Source organism: Chionomys nivalis, chromosome 7 (assembly GCF_950005125.1).
Source record: "Chionomys nivalis chromosome 7, mChiNiv1.1, whole genome shotgun sequence".
Lineage (NCBI taxonomy): Eukaryota > Metazoa > Chordata > Mammalia > Rodentia > Cricetidae > Chionomys > Chionomys nivalis.
In genome coordinates this window covers 49,367,611-49,391,089 of record NC_080092.1, presented here as the reverse complement: position 1 = coordinate 49,391,089, position 23,479 = coordinate 49,367,611, and the positions used below count along the sequence as shown (strand labels likewise).

At 47.9% G+C, this 23,479-nt stretch overlaps 1 protein-coding gene across 2 annotated transcripts in view; it reads left to right on the top strand.

Annotated features, from left to right (window-relative positions):
• Usp43 (ubiquitin specific peptidase 43) overlaps positions 1–23,204 on the top strand; it is a 69,785-nt gene extending 46,581 nt beyond the window's left edge. For both annotated transcript variants that reach the window (XM_057775103.1, XM_057775102.1), the window contains exons 13-15: positions 2,252–2,410; positions 5,007–5,171; positions 21,643–23,204. In XM_057775103.1, coding sequence (XP_057631086.1) covers positions 2,252–2,410; positions 5,007–5,171; positions 21,643–22,724 — 1,406 coding nt within the window. In that variant the 3' untranslated portion in view covers positions 22,725–23,204. The remainder of the gene's footprint in view (positions 1–2,251; positions 2,411–5,006; positions 5,172–21,642) is intronic.
• The last annotated feature ends 275 nt before the right edge of the window (positions 23,205–23,479 follow it).

Sequence of the window (23,479 nt, the reverse complement as noted above, 5' to 3'; positions counted from 1 at the left end):
GGCTCTATGATGACAGAGTATTCACCAATCTGACTACAGGGAAAGGCCAGTTCAGGTACCCTCTCCACTATTGCTAGAGGTCTTAGATGGGAACATGCTTGTGGATTCCTGGTGATTTCCCTAGCAGCAGGTTTCTCCCTAACCCTATAATGGCTCCCTCTATCAAGATGCTCTCCCACTTCATCCCTCCTCCAGCATGAACCTCTTGTTCCCTCATGTGCTCATCCCCCATCCCCTCCTCTCTGATGCCCCCACCCCCAGTTTACCCAGGAGATCTCATCTATTTCCCCTTCCGCTTCCCTCTTAGGGTCCTCCTTGTGACCTAGCTTCTCTGGGGCTGTGGGTTGTAGTCTGGTTGTCCTCTGCTTTACATCAAGTATCCACTTATGAATGAGGACATAGCATGTTTGTCTTTCTGAGTCTGGGTTACCTCACTCAGGGTGATTTTTCCTAGTTCTATCCATTTGCCTGCAAATTTCATGCTGTCATTATTTTTTAAAGCTGAGCAATACTCCATTGTGTAAATGGACCACATCTTCTTTATTCATTCTTCAGTTGAGGGGCATCTAGGTAGTATCTGGGTCCTGGCTCTTACGAGTAATGCTGCTCCTTTGGAGTTTTGCCAGTCAAATGAGTGAATGACGCCTCAGTTCTAGCCTCTCCCCTGCTGAAGCACTTTGTGCACCTCTTCTGTGAATGCCTCGCCCGTATCCTTGACTGTTTCCACATGCCTGTTGTTAATGGTATCCCTGTAAGACTGTGCCAACAGTGCCTTAGGTCACTTGTCTTACAGAAGTTTTACGTTTTGTTATTCTAGGTAGCTGAATGGCCAATTATTTCTTTAAAGACTTGTGGATTTCGAGGTGTGACTAGAAAGCCCTTTTCATGCAGGGCTATGAAGCAATTGTTCTATGCTGTCTCCCAGGGCTTTTGAGGTTTTAGATTTTCACATTTAAGTCCCAACCTCATGGGAACTCACACACATTCTAGACCGACAGCTGTGGAGCCTGCACGGGCCCGAACTAGACCTTCTGCATGTGGGAGACAGTTGTGTAGCCTCTGAAGTTTCTTGATGTCCCCTACAACATCCCCCTATACCAATTGCTACAAGACCATTACTAATTGAAAGATCCACCTAATTCCATGAGGCTATGTTTTTGTGTTTGGTTCTATTTCTGGTCTTTGGGTTTTTCTCTTCTCATTGCCCCAAAGTCCCAACCTTTGCTTCCTTGGCCTCCTTAAGACTGACCCCACCCTGAAGTCATTTGGAGGCCACAGTCATCATACAGATCACCAGCATAGACATGACACTTTGGAGGATCCAAGAGTTTCAGGAACCATTTTACTGTGTCACAGTGGGGAGCTCCAGACCTGAAGTTGAAGAGTAAAAACATCTCCTAGTGTGCTTTTCAGAATCACTGTTCTGTGGATACTGGAGGAGCAATGCAAGCGAGAATTTCAGTCTGAGATGGTTTCTGAGCCTCAAGAGAGTTCGCACTGGATACTGACGTGGTCTCCTAGACATAGTTTGGGAGTTCCGTTAGTAAGAATGGCTTTTGGGTGGGGTGTGGCAAGAGGGGAAAGAAGAACAAAGATGAACTACTGGGTGTTTAGCTGTGATGTGTGCAAAGGTCAGCAAGTTAGAGCCGGTGGGACCTGTCCAGCCCGGGGCCTGGGTTTGCAAAATCTGTAAATTTGAAAGGTTGTCTTCCTTCCTTCTTCCTTCCTTCCTTCCTTTTTCTTCCTTCCAATAACATTTTAAAGGTGGCATCAACAAGAACAAGACAGATGTAGCCACCTGTGTTCTGTAAGCTTCAGGACCTCCTGAGCTTGGAGGGCCAGGTGGAGGGTATCTGTAGCTGGTTGGAAGCAGTTAGAATGGTGTTCATCTTTCTGTAATGTTGGACTCCAGTCCTTAGGTGGGAAGAGGTATTCTAGGGTTCCATTTTCCCTTCCATGGCCATTTAGAGATGGGTGAATGGTGGGCTACAGTATTGCCTAGCCTTGACATGTGAGACTCTGTGTTAGGAGTGACTGTACCTGATGAGATGGCATTGTGAATGCTCACTTTCCAGTGAGCACTCGAGTAAGATCTTACTAGCGGTGAAACTGTTGTCTTCTTCTGGTTTCCCAGAAATCAATTCTAGCTAAAAATGAGTATTCTTGTCACCCAGCTTTAAGTGTGTCCGTTTTTGAGTTTTGCTCATGCCTTGGGGCTCTAAGCATTGAACTTGGGGTTGGACTTTTGCAGCCTATTGCCGGAACTCCCTGGATGGCCAGTGGTACAGCTATGACGACAGCACGGTGGAACCCCTGCGAGAGGATGAGGTCAACAGCAGGGGGGCTTACATCCTGTTCTATCAGAAGCGGAACAGCATCCCGCCGTGGTCAGCCAGCAGTTCCATGAGAGGTGTGTGCCACAGCTCAGAGGGGCATGGGGTTTGGAGGTCACGTGAAGAGTTGAAACGTTCTGGACCAGTGAGATGGCTCAGTTGTAAGGATGCTTACCACCAAGCCTTGGCAACTTTAGTTTGATCCTTGGAACCTGTTCCTGCATGTTTTCCTCTGAGCTCCACACATGCGCTATGGCACCCGTGTGCACTGCTGCTCCCCTCCCTCTGAGTGGCTTGTGTTTTGAAGGAACTGGAATGCTCACTTGAGTATCTAGGAAGATGGACAAGGATCAAAAAAGGAAGCTCTGTCTGCCAGTGTGAAAACTGGGAATTCTTTATTCTCTCAGCCAGTTGCCATATCAAGAAATGGGGAAAGAGTACATTCCTTTTTAATCTGGGGCAGCTGATGCACGTGGGAGTCTCATTGAGCCACATGTGATTAGCTGTGGGCCTTGTAAACCTGTGTCAATACTGTTAGAAACGGAGAGGTAGGTAAGAGCACAGGGTCTTGCGAGAAAGTGTGCCTGCCTAGTGGTTCCCTGGTAAGGGATTTATGAGCCTCCACATTGTTTGGAAGTACAGAGAGAAATGTGTAACACTTTTAAGTGATTTGTCACACTCTGAAAAATAGTTATCCTTACTTTGGGGACAAAAGAGCATTACAGATATTCATCAGGACTGAATAGATGTCCCCTTGGGTAAAAGTGCTTGCTGTGTAAGTGTGAGGATTTATTTTAAAAAAGAAATCTGGACTTGCCTACCTATGTTCCTCTGACCCCAGCACTGTCAGCAGTGGAGAGCCAGCCTAGCTCCAGGTTCACTAATTCACTCTACTCAAAGGGATAAGGAGGAGAGTGATGGATCAGGGTACCCAATGGTTTCCCCTGGAGGAGAGTGATGGATCAGGGTACCCAACGGTTTCCCCTGGAGGAGTGATGGATCAGAGTACCCAATCACTTCCTCTGGAGGAGAGTGGTGGATCAGGGTACCCAGTGGTTTCCCCTGTAGGAGAGTGATGGATCAGGGTACCCAATTGCTTCATCTGGAGGAGAGTGATGGATCAGGGTACCCAATGACTTCCCCTGGAGGAGAGTGGTGGATCAGGGTACCCAATCGCTTCCCCTGGAGGAGAGTGGTGGATCAGGGTACCCAATCGCTTCCTCTGGAGGAGAGTGATGGATCAGGGTACCCAATCGCTTCCTCCGGAGGAGAGTGATAGATCAGGGTACCCAATCGCTTCCTCCGGAGGAGAGTGATAGATCAGGGTACCCAATCACTTCCTCTGGAGGAGAGTGGTGGATCAGGGTACCCAATGGTTTCCCCTGGAGGAGAGTGATGGATCAGGGTACCCAGTCACTTCCTCTGGAGGAGAGTGGTGGATCAGGGTACCCAGTGACTTCCCCTGGCCTCTGTGAGTTTATAGACACTCACACCTGCACGTACTTTTGTGTATATAACACATGTATACACCGCATTCGCACACATATGTTCTCATACTTTCTCTTTATCCCTTCCTCCTTCCCTTCCCCTTTTCCCTCCTTTTCTTCCCTCCATTCTACACACACACAATAAACACACACACACACACACTAACTACATCTTTTTCCTAATCATTATTGAAAAATAGACAGAGAAAATAAAGAGTCCTCCAGGTTTGAATAAAAACTAACACAAGCCTGCTTTTCATTTTTAAAAGGCAGGCATTGAACAAAGAAAAAAACACTTAGATCTAGGCATGGTGACATATGCCTAAATCTCATCACAGGGGAAGCTGAGACAGGAGGATCATGAGTTTGGGGCCAACCTAGGATACACAGTAAGACCCTCAAATAATATGCAGTTTAATAATAATAAACCTATTAGAGAAGGCCAAAAGGGAAGCTAACCTTGATGCCCCTTATGAAGATTTGGCTCCCTTGAACTTGGGGTGTGTTCACTGTGTGTTGTCCTACAGGATCTGGTGCCATGGGTCCTGGGGATAAATGCTAACACTCTGACTATGGCTTTTACTGTGACTACTAAAATCCTAGAAATCTGGCTCTAGAAAAATAATCACATTTAGGAAACCAGAGTTGGCGGCAAATAATTTCATGGAAAACATTTGAATGTACCAAGGAACCATCTTTCCTGTGCTCACTAAACACTGTTGTTCCAAGGATCTGTCACTGCAGGCTTCTAAACATCATAGTTGAGGATGTCACATTGTAGGTCTCACCTGAACACCATGGTTCTGAGGATGTCCCATTGCAGGCTTCTCTGGCCAGCTACCACCCCCGCCTTTTTTTTTTTTTTTTTTCAAGACAGGGAGGGTTTCTCTGTGTAGCCCTGGCTGTCCTGGAATTCAATTTGTCGACCAGGATGGCCTTGAACTTGCAGAGATCCACCTGCCGCCTCTACCCCTGAGTGCTAGGATTAATGGTGTGCACCACCACTGCCTAACTACTTTGGTTTTTATAGTTCCCCTCTTGTTCTGTTAGTCCAAGGCTTAGGGATAGAGGTCATCTTGGGAATCTTAGGACTGGCCTGGAACCCGGTAGAGGAAGAACTCTGCCTTTACCTGCAGGTTCCTCTGGGATGCTCCAGGTCCAGCTCTCTCCTCTGCTTCTTCTGCAGGCTCCACCAGCTCCTCCTTGTCTGACCATTGGCTCATGAGGCTTGGGAGCTACAACAACAGCACAAGAGGAAGCCTGCTGTCCTGGAGCTCTGCCCCCTGTCCCTCTGTGGCCCGGGTCCCTGACTCTCCTGTCTTCACCAATGGTGTCTGCCTCCAGGACAAGGGTATGTGGCTAGATTGGCTATTGTCGCGGCCCCCCTCGTCCAGCAAGGATGACGCGACCACCGGAGCTCTTCTCACTGCAGTTTTATTCAGGACCTTTTGACAATTGTAAAATCTCTCTCCCTCTCTCTCCGGGCAAACCTCTCCCAGCCCTTAAGTAGGCATGGGCAACCAACCCCGGATTGCCAGGTGGGCACTGCCCATAGGTCCATGCATATGCAAGCAGCTGACAATCATTGCATGATAATAGCATAAGTCAGGCCTAGTTGATATTAGTTATCACAGAGAGCACTCGCTTTCGGGATCGCGGAGGGCGGGAGCCAGCACCATCAGGTGCGACTCCACGCAGCTCTCTACATTGCCATCAGGTGTGGCTTCACGCAGCTCGCTACAGTTCCCCCTTTTTGTTTTGTAAAGCTACAGGCAAGAGTAGAGGTCTGATCTGTTAAAAATGGAACATGTGCTAGTGTCCGTCCAGGTGTCATTCACCCAGAGAACACTAGACCTGCTGGTGTCTTTTTACAGAGGTGGGAGTTAGACACCAACCCACATGCAATCAGACTTGCTCTTCTTGAGGTTGATGTATGCTTACCTCAAGTGCAGTGCGCAAGCCTCGCATCCTGTGCTCGCTTCTATCTCTTTTAAGATAGATAGCCAAACTTGGGGAGACTGTCCTGCTTCAATGGCTGTGAAGACCTGAATGATCATAGCTGCATTGCAATGCTGTGAAACCCTTATGTGACAGACGCACCACAGGCATACCAAGGAGGCAAGCACCATTAAGCCTGTTAGGGCTCCTACTCCCGCCCACTCCTTCAGATGATCCATGGAGTGATCCAGGAGGATAGTCCTTCTGCCAGGCTGGTATCCATGCATGTGGAATCTGCAGTCGCAATTGTCATCCACAGCTTTTCCAGTTGTCGAATTCACCAGACCAATTACCTAAAAGATATCTAGACAATTCTTTAGACAGATTAGCTGCATGGGTTAATCTTTCATACTGAATGCTGGTCACACACAGCCCTGGATGGATAGAAATGTCTGACAGACTAGGGTATAGACTTGCCTCTCTTAACATACCCCAGCTGCCATACCCTCATGGCACATTCGTTCTTGTCAGCTGAGTGCATGGAAGACACCTTCTCCTCGTGCACCTCTTTGGCTTCCCTAGCAGCTCAGCTGATCCTGCTTCTGCTAAGTGACCATATGCTGCATTCTCATGGGTTGTCTGATCTTACACAGGATTTAAAGATAAATGCCCATGACAACAGGTGTTGAGATTGCCAGCAGTAGGGTTCCCAATCACCACTAGACCCAACCTCCCATTTGGGCTATGGTATTCTACCAACCCTTTGGCTAAAACAGTACCCACAGGTACCTGCTCTTACAATAGGGCAGTCTCTTGATTTAAATTCGCTCTGTTGCAGACTCTTCAGCAGTGTGCAGAGCCTGAAACTGCCATTGCCTTTTCCTTGCCCCGCGGCTACGCTGCGTTCTCGGGCAGCCCTGTGGGGTCTGTGTTCCAGCTTGTCTCAGCTCCAGCACTTGTTGCGTTTGCTGATACTCTTAGCACTGCTGTGGCATCCGCCAGGCTAGGCACCAACTGCTGAGGCAATGTGCCTTCCACCACAGCCACCTAGCAAAGCTCTGCTCCAGCTGCCTTTCTGCCCCAGCTGCATTCGTTCTGGGTCCAGACTGGTGCACGGAGTGGAGCGGAACTCAGGAAAGCAGGCTTGCTGCTCTGCAACCATTGAAGGGTCCCCACTTACACGTTTTAGGGAATTTGGGCGTTGTCAATCTGGCTACTTCCTGCTGAGCGGGGACGTTGCATTTTTACTGCCATTTTCAGCCTCGTTTGGACGCAGGTCACGGCAGCGACTGGGGAGAGGCAGAGACTCTACCTCCCCACCGAGCTGGAAGGTGGAGGCGTGGCAGCGCAGAACAGCCCTGGTTGTGCTGCGCTTCTATGCCCTGAGGCACACGCTGGGAGTGGCCTAGCGTTCTGGCCTTGTTGGTCCTCAAGGCAGGTCCTGGGTGTTTGTAGGTTCGCAGACCCTCAGCCCTGCTTGGCCTTGGAGCCGCAGCTGCTCACTCTCCACTGCAAACTCAGGAGGTCTCGGTAATTCAAACCACATGAATCTAACTCCCTTCCTTAGCGTACCTTGTTCTGCAGCAAAATTCAGATCTCTACCAAGCTTGTCCCAGGATGACACATTAAGATTGCCAGAGACGACAAACCAAGGAGCAATTGTGTCACATTCAGTCAAAAATCTTTCCAGTGCGCTCCTTAACAGCTCGTTAAGAGCCAGAAAAATCAGGTGTGATGTTGAAGCACCCATTCTAAAATCCCATTCTTTTATTTTCATTTTAAACCGTCCACTTTGGTCGTGGCTCTCATTTTGATCAGTCTGCTATAGTCGCAGATCTCATTACCCCCACTCTCCCTTCTACTGGCGAGAGCGGAAAACCCGCTTTTTTCGCGGATCCCCAGCCTTTACCTGAGGATTATCCGGTGCACCCCCTGACTGCAGCAAGTTCTGGGCTCCACGGAGAGAGGTTTGGAGGTTCCCCGTACGCGGCACCACTTGTCTTGTCCCCGTACGGGCCACCAACTGTCGCGGCCCCCCTCGTCCAGCAAGGATGACGCGACCACCGGAGCTCTTCTCACTGCAGTTTTATTCAGGACCTTTTGACAATTGTAAAATCTCTCTCCCTCTCTCTCCGGGCAAACCTCTCCCAGCCCTTAAGTAGGCATGGGCAACCAACCCCGGATTGCCAGGTGGGCACTGCCCATAGGTCCATGCATATGCAAGCAGCTGACAATCATTGCATGATAATAGCATAAGTCAGGCCTAGTTGATATTAGTTATCACAGAGAGCACTCGCTTTCGGGATCGCGGAGGGCGGGAGCCAGCACCATCAGGTGCGACTCCACGCAGCTCTCTACATTGCCATCAGGTGTGGCTTCACGCAGCTCACTACAGGCTATCTTTTCTTTTGCTGCGCTTCTTCATTGTGAAAGTGTTGGCACCTCCTAGCCGTGAACAGAAAGAGCTGGTCCTGACAAGTGTGTCATCTCTTGGGGTCTTCTTAACGCTCACCTGCCTCCCCTTCACCCAACCACGACCCTCCACCCACAGTAGCCCCTTTGACCCACAAGCTGTACATTCGTGGAGTCAATCAACCACTGATGGAAAATAGAAAAAAGGTCGTCCCTGGACTAAACATGTGCAGACTCTTCTCCCACCATCCCCCAACATTCACACTGCATCAGGGATTATAGGTGACAACTGAGTGGTGACTTAAAGCACACAGGAATGCACAGGGGTGTAAAATGCACTGGAGGGTGTCTGTCCATTACATACAAGCACTACATTTTCTCAAATCCCTATCTGAGCATCCAAGGCGCTGAGCATCTGCAGGAGCTGATACCCATGGGCTCTGAGGAACGACTTTGCATCCCTTTTCTGTTCCCGCAGAGCTTACTATGTCATGGAGCAGACAGTAAACTAAGACAGCAGTGTGGTTTAAAGCAGGGACAGAGGTAAAGAGCTAAAAAGTCAGGGAAGGAGATAACAGAGACCAGGGAGGGAGGGAGGTACAGAGACCCCTGTGTGGTACAGTGGGCGAAGTGACATTGAAGTGACCTGAGCAGGGACCGGGACTCGTGCTGTGCAGGAGGCTGGGAATATGTGCATTGCAGGTGCTATGAAAGATGAACATGGCGTGGTGTGAGGAGCAGAAGCCACAGCCTTCAAGCAGAGTGAGGAGGAGGAAGATGGGAAGTGGATGGCACATCTTTTGGTATGCCATTTGGACTTCACCTCAAGTGCTGTGGCTAGTGAGGAGAACGTGGAGTAGGGCAGTAGTCAATATGGTTTTACCTTTATTTTATGTGTATGGGTGTTTCGCCTACATGTTTGTCTGCACATCACAGGTGTGCAGTACCCCCAGACTAGAAGAGGGTGTCAGAGCCCCTGGGACTAAAGTTACAAACAGTGTGGGTCTCCTAGGGAGGACCATCTAGATCCTCTAGAAGAGCAACCACTGCCTTAACCACTGAGCCATCTCTCCAGTCCCAGGTTTATATTTATAGCCTGTCTACTGCATGAAGAATCAGTCCGTCCTCAGGGGTGGGCTTGTGTGTCAGGTGGTGCGCCCATGAGGAGATTGTTTATGGTTGAAGATTTGGAAGAATGTGCTGGGGACGAGATGGTCAGATTGTGGACAGAACTAACAGAGTTTACTGGTGTTGGATGCAGCAAAGGAAAGAAGGAAATGATCCAGGTTGCCTTGGCCTTTGTTTAAGGTATAACTAGCAGCGGGGCTTGTTGTACTGTCTGTAGGATGGGAAAGCATTGGGAAGGATCAGGGTCAGTTTGGAACGGAGCCACATTCCTTTAGGCAGCATGAGAACGACAAGGACTAGAGCTGGAGACTGGAGAGCCACCAGCACACAGGCTGGCTCAGCTCACGGAGATTATGAAGATAGAAATGAACGTAGATTCAAGACCAAGCCTGGCAGCTCTACTGAGTTGGACTTGAATGAAGGTGGAGAGAGAACTAAGAGAAGCCAGGACTCGAGGAGCAAGCCAGCAGAGGTCATTCCCAGGTGCTGGAAGCCTCCTTCAGGAGGAAAGGGCCAGCTGTGTTCAGGACTAAGGGAGGCTGGGAAGAAATGGAAGTCCCGCTGCCGTGCAGGAAGTGACTGCACATGCGCACGTCATTTTGGGGCGTGGTGAAAGGCCTGTAGCTGCATAGGAAGCTTGCTTGGCTAAGGGCGAGCTTTTCCTTCGCTGAAAGAGAGCTAGCAGAGCACGCTCACAGGCAGGTGTGCTCCCTAACGGAGAAATTGCAGGAAAACAGGGACAGGATGGTTAGAGAAACCAGTCCTAAAACAAGAACTCAGTGTGCGGGTGGCTATGTCTCTCTGTCTCTCTGTACATGGGTGTGTGTGTCTGTGTAGGTGTGTTTCCTTCCACAAAGAACAGTGGTCAAATATTTAAATTTCCAGTGGGGCATGGTGGCTCACACCTTTAATCCCAGCATTTGGGAAACAGAAGCCCTTGGGCGTCGGTGAGGTCAAGGCCAGCGTGGTCTACAGAGTGAGTTTCAGGGCACCCAGGACTACACAGAGAAATCCTGCTTCAAAACAAACAAACAAACAAACAAATAAATAAATTTCATGTTTTATTTAGTTCCTAATTTAGGTTTTAATATAAAAATCTTAATAGAAATGATTCATAACTATAAATATCACAGCTATAGAAACATTAAGCTAACATTTCTGTTTGTGGCATTAAGATGTATACTTGGGATGCACTTTGTCATGTATGAGCATATACATTAGCAGTGCATATTCTATAAAGCACGCAGATAGTTTTACTAATGTACTACTAATATGTACACTAGTCACGTGTGCACATCTGACGAATTATAACACGGACATATTCATGTGCTAGACTAAAGCAGAGAGAGTTCCGTGTCAGAGGTGTGGCTCAGTGGCAGAGCACTTGGCCCTGGGTTTAATCCCCAACACCAAGAAAGGAAGGAAGGAAGGGAGTGAGGGAGGAAGGAAGGCAGGCAGGCAGGCAGAAAGGTGACTGGTTCTGGAATTCTCCTTCCTCATACCGTCTCACTCGTTGCTTCCCACTCTCCCAGGATCTATGTCACGTTAGTTTTACTGTGTTAAGTAAAAGATAAACAGGGGCCAACTGTGACACACCCGTTGGACTTTATTCCTGGCACAGTGAGTAGCTATTGGAGAGTTTGGAGCAGGCTATCATCAGTCTGGTTTATATTTAAAAATGTATATTTGCAAAGATGAATTTTACCTGTGAAGCCATATGGTGTGCAGACTTTTGGTTTGGCTAATTGTTTACCCTGTTCTTGTGAGGTGCCTCTGGCGTACATAGCAGTGGGTTGTCCTTCTCTTTTATTTATTTTACTAGTAAATAAAATCAACTCAGGGATGCAGAGTTCTCTGTGCAGAAGTTAGCTTACGTGTGTGAGAGGAGGACACTAAGAGCAAAGACAGGGATTAGGAAAGAGTGTGCAGGGTGAGCTAGAGGGATCAACTTCTGCCTTCTGTATGTTCGCTGTGGAGTAGACATTGCTGTAGAGCCTGGTAGAGCCAGCCCCGGAGAAATCTGGCCTGATTCTCAAAGTGTTTTAAATGAGTACGGGTTTTCAGTTTCTGAGAAACTGGTGGATTCTAAGTCCATGCAGTTTCTTCATGGAGCCCGCATGGTGGGTTGTCTCTGGATGGCGTCTGCTCCTTGGCAGATGGCACTATCTCTCTTGTCAGTATTTCCCACACTGTTCGGATAGGTCACTTTTTATTCTACTGAGGCAGATTTAGGAACTGTCTCCAGTTTGGAGTTATCATCAATGCTATCCGATGAGCGTGCTTAATCGGAAAACCCCAAGTGCTTGAGAATATAAAAGTTCTTACCAATATGATGCCACTATCAGTTGAAAGTTTTACACCATGAAATCTTATCTTGTGCACTAATTATTAGGAATATTACATAAGGTTACCTTTACTCTCATGCATGAAGTATACTTGATGCTGAGAGTTTTGTGTTTAGACGTAGATAGGTTCTATCTCTAGGAAACCACCATATTCTACCTATTCCAACATCTGAAGAGATTTGAAACCTTCCACACTTCTGGTCCCAACCACTTTGGATGGGGGATAGCCCCCGTGCCACCGTGAGATTCGAATTCATGTCTTCTGCTGTACACATGCCTGTGTTTCCGTTGAGTCTATACCTAGGGGTGGAATTGCTGGGCCACGGTATATGTGCCCACTCGCCAGCTGCTTCTTTCCATGTACTTTAGTCGTTGTTGCTGAGAACCCAACACAGTCCCTGGCACATCCCAGAGTTCCAGGAGATATTAGTCAGTGGGCCAGTGTGATGATGAAGTCTTCAAGCTGCCCTCTGGTTTGTAGTTTATGAGTCATATAGCTCGTGAGTTTACTCCCCCGCATTTGGCATTTGGGGCTTCTATCATTTCACCATCAGATGGAATGCTGCAGGAGTGTGTGTGTGTGTGTGTGTGTGTGTGTGTGTGTGTGTAACGTGAACTTGTCCAAGTCCTTAGAGTTCACTCCCATGGGACTGAATTGAATGCAGTGGGTTCTGTCTTGCTTTCGCCAGGTAGCTATTTCTTATTCTCTTGCACTTTTCCGGCTGCACCTTTGGGAGAGTGCCTGTAAACAAGAGAGAGGCTCTTCCAGCCTGCTGGTTCTACTTGTGATAAGTCATTGATTCATCCCAGCTCTGTCGAAAGGCACGGCACCATGGGCTGCCTCTCTCCCAAGGGGAAATGTTTTGGACACCCTTCCATGAAGAGGCAGCTCCAAAGAGTGATGCAGCTTTTCAGAGAAGTGGCAGGCATGGCCCTAAGATGCTGTGGAGCAGACAGCAACAGTGCAGGGGTGACAGCTGTGCCCCAGGCTCCTCCAACTGTCCTCTGAGGCACGTGCCTCCCGACAACTTCGCATCCAGGCTTCTTCTGCTTGGATGTTGGAAGAGCCTTGCTATCTAAGGGAGCTTTCCCTCTCGTAGTTTGGATAAAATAGAATTGGAGTTTTAAAACTTGTTCTAGAAGCTCTGCAATGGTTGTGAAATCTAGTCTTATCGTCAAATCCGAGCAGGAGCAAAATCTAACAGAGGTTTCCTCAAGGGAGTCAGTCCTCTCTCATTTATGAAAGAGACTTTTTTAATCTTTCAAAATTAATGAGGGTGAGTCCTAACAGGGGGCAAGGATGCCAAGTGTCCTTCAGTGCCCGGAAATGGTCCTGTTGGTAGATAATCATGGAATGTACAGGAGTGTAAAGTGCACAGGAGGGTGTGTGTCAGTTTTGCACAAATACCACATTTCTATGAGATTTGAGCATCCAAGGAGCTGAGCATCTGCAGGAGCCGATCCTCCATGGACTCTGAGGAACGACTCTACATCCTTTCTCTGTTCCCACAGAGCTTACATGTCAGCAGCCATCTGCGAGAAACACAGATGGCCCAGGAATGTCATCCTTCTGGGAGTCTGGCTGTGGGGTGCTGGGATGACACTTTACACCTAAAGGAGTGGGTCAGTGTACTGGCTAGTTCTGTGTCAACTTGACACAAACTATGGACATCAGAAAAGAGGGAACCTCGATTGGGAAAATGCCTCCAGAAGATCAGGCTGAAAGCAGGCAAGCCTGTAGGGCATTTTCTTAATTAGTGATTGATGGGGCCGGGTTCATCCCGGGGTTGGAGGTTCCAAATGCTCTGAGAAAGCAGGCTGAGCAAGCCATGAGGAAGGAGCAAGCCAGGAAGCAGCATCCCTCTGTGGCCTCCGCATCAGCTCCTGTCTCGATTCCTGCTCTATTAGAGTTCCTCTCCTGACTTCCTTTACTGATGGCCTATGGATGTGGAAGTGTGAGGCAAATAACCCTGTCCTCCCGACTTGCTTTGGTCATGGTGTTTATCATGCAGTAGTGACCCTGACGAAGACAAGAGTGTTACAGGGTTTATAACTAACAAAATTGGGGGGGGGGGGGGTGAGAAGGAGGTGCTATTCAGCTGAGAGAGTATAAAAACACTTTAATTTCATAATAACTGGAAGATGCGACTATGAAAAAAAAAACCCAAGAAGTTCTTCCCAGAGACCCTTGTGAATAAAGGGCCCTGGGACTTAGGTTCCTCAACTTGTCAGGATAGGTCCTCCTACTGTTAATGTCCTCTGTGGCTTTTCTTGGGCGTCAGAGGCTTCAGTATGTCTTATTCCTTTCCAGATTTTCCAGACAGTATTTTATTTCAGCTTAGATTCCCTTTTTGATAGTATCTGGGAGTTTCAAGTATTCAGGACTGTGTGGTCACCATTTTATTCTTTGTTTCTAATTTGGTGAGTTATGGTCCAAGAATGAGCTTTTCAAAAGTTACCTTCTTTTGTGGTAAAGACCATTTTGTTATTTTATAAGTGTCACGTACATATAAAGTAGACGTAGTCTTTCTGAGGGCTTGAGTGCTTTGTGACATATGCGATATTAGTACTGAGTGCTTTATTCAGCCCCCCTCTGTCTTTAAATGCATCTCTTTTTGTTATTGTTGTTTTGCTTTGTCAAAGTACTAAAGCCTAGGCTGATCTTGAACTCAACTACTCAGCCAAGGTTTTTTTTTTTTATGCTGAATTTCTGATCCTCCTGCTACCATCTTCCAAGTGCTGGGTTTACCAGTATGAGCCACTGAGTCCAGCTTTAAACTCGCCTCTGTGCAGGAAATCCATTGAGGTCTTCTGCGGAGGTGGGCTTTAACCATGTACTCTGTAAATGTTTATAATTGTTATCTTATGTTGTGAGCTGTTTGTTAGTAGGTGTCTGAAAGTTCTTGACTATTGGATCTTTTTTATGAAGTGTGTTTTTTATCGTTGTAATTGTTCTTTATTGCTCTCTGGTTTTAACCATAGACTCCACATTGATAATTTGTCTCTTCTTTTTGTCCATACTTGCCTAATATTTGCTTCTGTCCCCCTTTTTTTGCTTTCTTTTTTAGTTCATTTTAAGTGGCTTTTGGCAAATAGATTGCTGTTTTAAAAATATTTATTTATTTTAATTATTAAATTTATATATTATAAATATATTAGAATTAGAATATATTATAATTATTAGAATTTTGTTTGCACATGTGTGTACTACATATATGCATTACCACTACGTGCCAGAAGAGGGCGTTATATCCCCTGGGATTGGATGATGGTTAGCTGTCATGTGACTGTTGGGGATCAAACCCTGGTCCTCTGCATGAGCAGACTTAATTACTGACCTTTTAGCTCCTGACCCTTCCCCCTTTTAAGGTCAAAAATAAAGAGTCACTTTTTTGTTGTTTTTTTTTTTTTTTTTTCGGTGCTGTGCTGGGAGGTAAAATCCAGCACCTCATGCATACTAGGCCACACTGTGCTGCTGAGCCCCATCCACAGTGCAGTCCACTGGGAGGGAGGGAACGGGGTGCAGTGTTGTGATACAATGTTCCTTGCTGGTTTTCTTCCTTTCCTGCTCCCTCATCTCGGTTGACTTGGTTGCTGCTCGCTTCCTTTTCTAATTAATTTGCAGATTCTGCCTTTCTTCCCCCCTTGTTACTGTCTCCTTTCTCACCGTTTGCAATCAATCACATTTCCCTGCCTTTAGGAGGCTCTTAGAAACCAGCTGTTTCCTGCCGGGCATTCTGTTCTTCATTGCCTTCACTCTTTACTCCAATAACCAGAGTTGTGCTTCCTCGGCCCCCTCCCCACTGACTTTCCTCCCACAGGGAGAGCTTTGAAACCCTTTATGCCTCTGCTCTGTTGGGGAAGTACTCCCCTCCCTCACTTCAGATGGACGCTCTCAGAGCACTGTTAGAATTCCTGTCCCATGCAACCCTACTTAAGATGACCTTCTGAGACTGCCTGGCCGTCCTGTGGAGGGAGGACAGCTGATGGAATGCAGGGGCTGAGATGACCGGGCTTTTGTGTTTGTTTTATCTGCCCTCTGCCCTGAGATCTCTGCTCTGTCGGTGTTTGTTAGCCCTTCAGGCATGCCAGCTCTAAATCCTTGCTCAGCCAGAAATTCTTCCTTTCGCCCCAGTGGGTGGCAGCCTGGCGGGCCTGGGGCTCTGCGGTTGCAATCCTTTACTTTCGGCAGGCGCCTTTGCTGATTTCCCACGCTCTCCTTGCCCCTGGGCGGCAGGTGAGAAACCCAGACTGTTCTTTTTCACGTGAGTGTCTCCTGTTCCTTCTGGGTGGAAGTTTTTTTAGATTCTCTCTTTGACCTTGGAGTTGAGAAATTCTAGCGCAGGCCTGGGTATTCAGCCCCACCCCGCCACCAGGCGCCTTTCCTTCTACACACTCAAGCCTTTCTTTCGAAGTTGTCTTGTGTTTCCCTTCATTTATTGTGTCTCTTACCTTCAGATTCCTCTGGTTGTTTGTTGTGGCTCCTGGCCCCTCACTCCCCTTGTGGTTTTTGCCATTTTGTTCTGTGTGCAGAAGTGTCCAATCTTTAAACTTTGTGACATTTTTCACCTACAAATGTGTTGGGTCATATTCATATCTGTCCTGGGACAGGTACAGGCTGTGGTTAGACACACCTGCTGCGGTGAGAGATGATTCTTCCCTGTTTTCTTTCTCCTCGCTCACATGAATCTCAGCACCTGTGGGCTGGAGGGCTGGCCCCATGGGCTGGAGGGGTGACCCTACGACCTGGAGGTGTGGTCCCATGCTACAAGCCTTCAATTTGCCCCTTGGGCTTTCATTCCTGTGAGTCACACTTTTCAGCCCCTGATGCCCTTTGCCCCTCCCTCAAGGTCATTGATTGCTCTGCTAGGTTTCATTAGGAGCTGCTTTCTTGGTTTTGGTTTTGGTTTTATTTGTTGTTGTTGTTTTTCATACTCTGCTGCTGGGCCCTCTTTGTTGTCCTTTCTTCTTGGGGACAGGCTCTCACTCCAGAGCCAGGTTGGCCAGGGACGTATAATCTCTGAGCTTCCTGAGTGATGGGATTGTAGGTCTGAGTCACCACACCCAGTTGGACCTAGTTGTCACTTTTTTTCTGTTTCTGCCCACAAGGCTCTGCTCTTCCCTCTCTAGTTTGGAATAATTTGGGGGGTGAAGAAGAGATGGTGACTTTGGCTCCCAAGGGTTGGTGGTGTCACATCCAGCCCTTCTCTTGCCCAACTTTGTCCACCTGGATCAGTCTCAGAGGAAGATGAGTAGCCCTGGCTCATCTGTATACTACTGCCTCAGCTTCCAAGGGACCCAGGGAAGTGTGGAGTCAGCCTTGATCTTGGTTGCCCTCCACACAGAAGTAGTTGCTAGGCCATCAAGAGGCATAAACACAAAATGAACAGTCCATCTAGGAACAAGGAGTGCTGAAGTTGTTTTGGACATTGGAAGACGGAGACAGAGATCTCCAAATAAGGACTGGGGCTCTGATGCTAGGCTGGATGCCTCTAGCGCATGCCCTTTTCTCCCGTGCCCCAGCTCTGGATGCTTCTAGCGCATGCCCCTTTCTCCTGTGCCCCAGCTCTGGATGCTTCTAGCGCATGCCCCTTTCTCCTGTGCCCCAGCTCTGGATTTCTCTAGCGCATGCCCTTTTCTCCTGTGCACCAGCTCTGGTCTCTCTGCTGCTTGCCTGAGCCAGCAAGGTCACTCCTGCCCCAGGGCCTTTGCACCTGCTGCCCCTGCAGTCTGGAGCCTGCCTTCCTCAGATCTCCTCCCGACTCCCTCTGTCTCTCACGTCTTTCAGGTCTCTCAAATATTGCTCATAACTCATGCAACACCCTTTTCCCCCAACCTTGCCTTATTCATTGCAGCTGTTACTAATGTATTACTTGACAGCTTAGGTTATTGCTTTTTGTCAAATCCTACGAGCCCAGCCACTTCCTACTTAAATTTTTGTTGTTGTTTTTGAGACAAGTTCTCTCTATGTAACCTTGAGTGGCCCGAAACTTGGCCTTCCTTAAGTTCACCCGTCTCTGTCTCCTGAATGTTGGTTCTTATTTGTATTTTTTTTCTCAAGCACTAAGAAATAATCTTTGGTGTACAGTTGGCTTTTATTAAATATTTTGGGATGAATTAATGATGTGTGGATGATGAGATGCAGTGGAAGCCCATAGGGGATTGGAAGGATGTGACCCATTGAAGGTGAGCGAAGATGGAGAGAAGAGACCCTAAGGCCTCTGCCCCACAGCACAGAGTAACAGCTTGCAGTTCACATCACTAGCCAAGGAGCAGAAGTGACACAAGAATTAAGGTGGTCGCACATGGACAGGAGCAGAGATGGCATCCCTTGAAGCAGCTGCCCTGTGGTTGGGGCTGTATCCATCAGCAGAACAGATGCTACCTGTACCACAGAGGGTTCCTGTAGACCCGAGAGGACCACTGTGTCTGCTGCAGAGTGTATACAACCGCATGGAAGCTGCAGCTTAAAATTGTGGGCCATGGGCTGGAGGCGTGGCTCTGTGGGCTGGAGGCGTGGCTCTGTGGGCTGGAGGGGTGGCCCCCCATGGGCTGAAGGCGTGGCTCCCCCATGGGCTGGAGGCGTGGCTCTGTGGGCTGGAGGGGTGGCCCCATAGGCCAGAGGCGTGACCCCATGGCCTGGAGGGATGACCCTGTGGCCTGTAGGTGTGATTCCAGGGTCTGAAAGCAACGTCCCGAGGCCTGAAGGCGTGGCTCTGTGGTTAAGAGCATTTGCTCTTTTTGCAGAGGACCCGAGTTCAGTTTCCTGCACCTACATGGCCATTCAAGTCTATCTGTAACTCCATTTTCAGGGGTCCGACTCCCTTTTCTGACCTCCATAGCCCCTGGCACAAACATGGAACACATGTATGTGGATAAAAACACACATACAATAAAAATAAATATTAAAAAGAAACCCTGTAGGTCCTTTGTGATCCTTAGGCTCCCTGGATCCCACCATTCTTTCTAGCACCCTGCTCTCCATAAGAGCCATCTCCCAGAGGAAGGGCTTGAGTACTGGGAAAGAGGGGGAATGCTTGGTTAGCGAGTGAGTGGTGGCCCTGTGGGTGCTTGCTGCTTTTTCTTTGCTTATGCCGTTTATTTCTGTTTCTCCAAGGCTCTCCATCCCTGCCCACCTCGGATACTGTTATGGGAAATAAATACATGAAAGGACAAGTAGGGTGCTTTTTCCCAAAAAGGGGTGAACTGAAGGGGTCCTTTGGGTGTCTGTAATGTGGGTTGCTGTCAGCCCTGGCCCAGGGCCCTTTCACACCAGGAAGAAGAGAAAGGTGGTTATTTACAGCACTAACCAGGTCTTCTCGCCACCTGCCAGGGCTTAGGCCACTCCACCTGGTGAAGGTTGAAAAGGCACAGCTTTGTCCTCCTGATGCAAAATGTCCCTCTCCGCCCTTCTAAGGGCCGAGGATGAGGAACAAGGAAACTTCACACACACCTTCACCTCCAGAACCATGTTTCATCTTTCCCCAGGTGTGAGGAATTCAATGGCGGAGCCACAAGGTCAACGCGAACCGAAATGACAAAGTATTTTTGGTGGAATTGGGTCTATTCTTGGTCAATATAAAAATTTCTCTAAAGAAAAAGGTATTAAAAATGACATATGAAAACCCCAGCAGCTGAGATCCCCGTGGAACCTCTGATATCTGTGTGTGGCTGCTCCCTGTAGGCCTGCTTTCTCAGCTGCCGAGCAGATGTGTACCGGGGCTCTTAGATTCCTGTCCCAGCATGCTCTGTGACCCTATCTCTCGCTGACCTCACACCTGTGTGCCTGAACCTCAGAACCTCCCTACATGGGTGTTTTGTGGCCAAAGTCCTTGATTGTCTTTAGAGCTGGTCTCTGTCATAACTCTTTGGGACTGTTGTAATAGAAACAGGCAGGCAGGGGCCTTCCCAGTGACCAGAATGTCCTCCTCATGACTCTGCAGGATGGGGTCAGGGGCCGGGTAGCTTGTGTTATGAGAGAGTCAGAGAGAGCTCTGGTCTTTCTTACCTCTTCCGACAAGGACACTCTTTTGAAGCCTCACTTCTTGTGTCGTGACCTTGGGGATTAAAGTTTCCACTTGTGAAATGGGAGGAGTCTAAGCCTTCAGCCCCCAACACTCCCAGGAGTAGCTGTGTATTGTCAGCAGCTGGCTGTGAGCACCAGTGCCGTGCTTCGGTACTTGACTGACAAGCACGTAGCCCATGTGGAACAGGGGCAGACATGTGGGCTGTCCAAGTCAGGCATCAAGCAGTTCTGGCAGTACAAGGATGATGGTGACCCTTCTTTGGGAAGCGTGGCTGAAAGTTTTCTCTGTCCTGCTGTTTCCCCTGGACCTGTTTCTCTCCACCAGCCTGTTCCCAAAGCCACTTATGAAATAACCATTCTGAGGCTTAATATTAATTACATATTCTTTGACCTATTAGTTCAGGCTTCTTATTAACTAACTCTTACATCTTAAATGAACCCGTTTCTATTTTATACTTTGCCAGGAGGCTTGTGGATTTTTTACCCCTTGATTCTTGGGTGGCTACATGGCATCTCCCTGACTCTGCCTTCTTTCCTCCTCTATCTCTGCTTGGAATTTCTGCCTTGCTCTATTATGCTCTGTCATAGGCTAAAGTAGCTTCTTTATTAACCAATGGTAATAAAGCATGTTCACAGCATACAGAGGGGAATTCCATATCAGGAAAGGCATGCGATGTCAATCATATATGTTCCCTTTAGAAGGGTTGGACTATAGAAAAGAATGCATGTGTGTGTTTGCAAGTTGGATCATGATGCCTTCTTAGATTCTAAATGTCTTACTTAAGACTACATACCAAAAGTACTAGCTATTTGTAGGTAATTGCAAAATACAAAAACACACAAAATGCCACTCTGTAGGCAGAAGTTTCTTGTCCCAACCACCCAGTCCCAAATAACCACTCAGGCTTATATTAATTGTAAATGCTTGGCCAATAGCTCAGGCTTATTACTAGCTAACTCTTACATTTAAATTAACTCATATTTCTATCTATATTTTGCCACATTGCTCAAGGATTGCTAACCTCATTTTCTACACATCCTGCCTGTCCAGCCTCTGGCTGGCAGCTCTCTCAACTCTGCCCCTTCTCATCTAAGTTCCCAGTTTGATTGTTTCACCTAACCTTATCCTGTCTGGCTATTGGTCCAACAGCTTTTATTATTAATCAAAGAGAGGAATATATATTCACAGCATGCAGAATGATCATCCCACAGCACAAATCTGATAAAATGAAGCCTATAATTACTTTGTTTTCTTTTGGGCCCACTGTGGGATATGTGACACTCTTACATTTTAAAGTACAAGTACTTAATTATGACTCAGTTTGAGAGACATTTGCTAATCATTCTGTCCATAGACATAGTTAAAGATGGACGATAATGATGTTAGATCTCAGGGCAGCTGACTTGAGGGAGCCCCTCAGTGATCTGGCTGCAGGGCACGTGGAGATAGTCAGCCCTCAACATGTAGGATTCCCTATCTGCTGATTCAATAACTGCAGGTGTGTGTGGAGGGTGTGGGGGGAGTCTGTACTAAACATGCCCAAACATTTTTTTTTCTTGTGATTACTCCCTAAGTGATAGAACTTGACAGCTGTTTACATGGCATTTGCTGTGTGTCTGTCTCATAAATAATCTAGAGAAGAATTAGTCTACAGAAGGTTATGTGTGGCTTATGTGCACACCCTCTGTTTCATAGAAGAGGTTTATGCATCCACAGGTTTGCTGTTGCTGGAATTCTGGCAGCAATCCTCTGTAGATGCCATATCTCTTCTTTGCCCATGGCTTTCCCTGTGGTTTTAAATGCGTTCATGGATTCTGTGGATAGTGGATGAAACCATTGGTGGGCAGGAACTCTGTGTGCCTGGCTCATGCTATAGTTGCTGTGGCCAGCCCTGCACCTGACACATCATTGCTTGAGGACTGGCACTGCACAAACCGCTATTAGGTGTTCACTGTCTCTGTGTCTCTTTCAGGAGGGGTTGAATCCAAGCCTTTGGTTCGGGGTGTTGGTGGCCGAAGTATTAGCATAAAGACACCTCCTGCTTCCCGATTCAGGCATGGGCCCTTCAAGACCATGCCCCTGAGATGGTCCTTTGGACACAGGGAGAAACGGCCTGGGGCATCTGTTGATCTGGTGGAGTACCTCGAGTCCAGACGAAGACCCCGGTCCACTAGCCAGTCCATTGTGCCGCTGTTGACACGTGCTGCTGGCGGGGATGAGAAGTCAGCTTCACCTAGGCCAGATGGCACCCTTCCTGCTAAAAGTGAAGACAGTGGTCGAGACATCAGTCAAGGAGCAACCGGGGTACCTCTTTCCTCATGCCACCTCAACCACCATCCAGCCCTGGGATCCTTAGATGATGGTCTGAACACAGCCAGGACACGAACAGGAAATGCAAATCAGGATATCAAACTCCCCAAAAAGTTTGACCTTCCCCTCACTGTGATGTCCTCAGTGGGGGACGAAAAACAAGCCCGCCGCCCTGAGGGCCAGAAGATGACAACCTGGAAGGGAAGCAGTCAGGTGGGCAGCCAAAGTAGTCCACCTTCCCCCTCCACTGGGTTGCTCAGAAACTTTAAGGACAATGGCACAGGTACCTTACCCAAGATGAAGGCTAGGGCTGCTGTGGAGGAAAGAGCCCCTGACAAAGACAAGGGACAGGGGACGTTCACTCTTCTGAAGTCTGTGTTTTGGAAGAAAGAGCACAAGAAGGCTGTCAGGGCTGAGAGCTCCCCAACAGCACCCCCAGTCTCCCTGGTGAGTGACAGACTGAGCCCTGCCATGAACGAGCAAGCTCGAGGCTCATCCCCTGCCCTCAGGATTCGAGAGAGCCCAGCTCGGGGTGTGGGCTACCACATGGAGAGGGACATCAGATCTGCACCCAGTTCTCTTCATCTCCCCCGCAAAGCCAGCAGGCCCCCTAAAGCCAGTATGGCTGGCACCTCACAAAGGACCATTCCTGGGGAACAGAATTCTTATGGCACCTTGCAGAGGGTGAAATACCACACTCTTTCCTTAGGTCGGAAGAAGTCCTTACCCGAGTCCAGCTTCTGACGAAACATTTCAGTACTGTGTGAAGCTGGCATTCCTGGGCTGTGCCCTGGGAATCTGCAGGAAGCCTGTGTCCATAGTGGATTTTTTAGAATCCGGTTGACTTATGATGTCTAAAAGAAAAAAAAAAGTTTGGTCTCTTTAACTGGACTTCTAGCCCCTCGTGTCCCAATAACCCAGTGTCAAATTGGTTGGGTTCCCATTGTTGGATTTTGGTCAGCCTGGCCAGTAGACGGTGCTGCTGAGCTCAAATTAGCACTACAAGCTAAAACCCGTATTTGGTATATGTAAGTCAAGGGCAAGCATAACTCTACTAAAAAGACTTTGTGGTGTCGTGTTGAACACTCACCAGCTGGCTTGCTCCTAACTTTATGTCCCATTCCCATCTTCCTCCTCCTTCCCTCCCTTCTTCCCATCTTTCCCCCTTCCTTTACTTTCTTTTTTAATAAAGGGCTTGTAAGGAACATCTTTTCCTTTCATGCTTATCTTGGATAAGTGTCAAAGATGCCAAGAAATGAAAAGAATCAGAGTGGCAGTGGAGGTAAGAGCCTGTGAGAGGCGGGAGAGAGATGATTGATATTTTAGGAGAGTATTTAATATATGGCAAGATAATTGTATTACAGCTTTTCAAGGTATTTTAAAGAGATAACTATTTTGATACCAGAATAAAAAGTTTTGTTTTGTTTTTTTTAAAAAAATGTGAGTTTGAGATCCATGCACAATTTGAATAAAATTGTGTCTGTGACACCTGTGGTCGG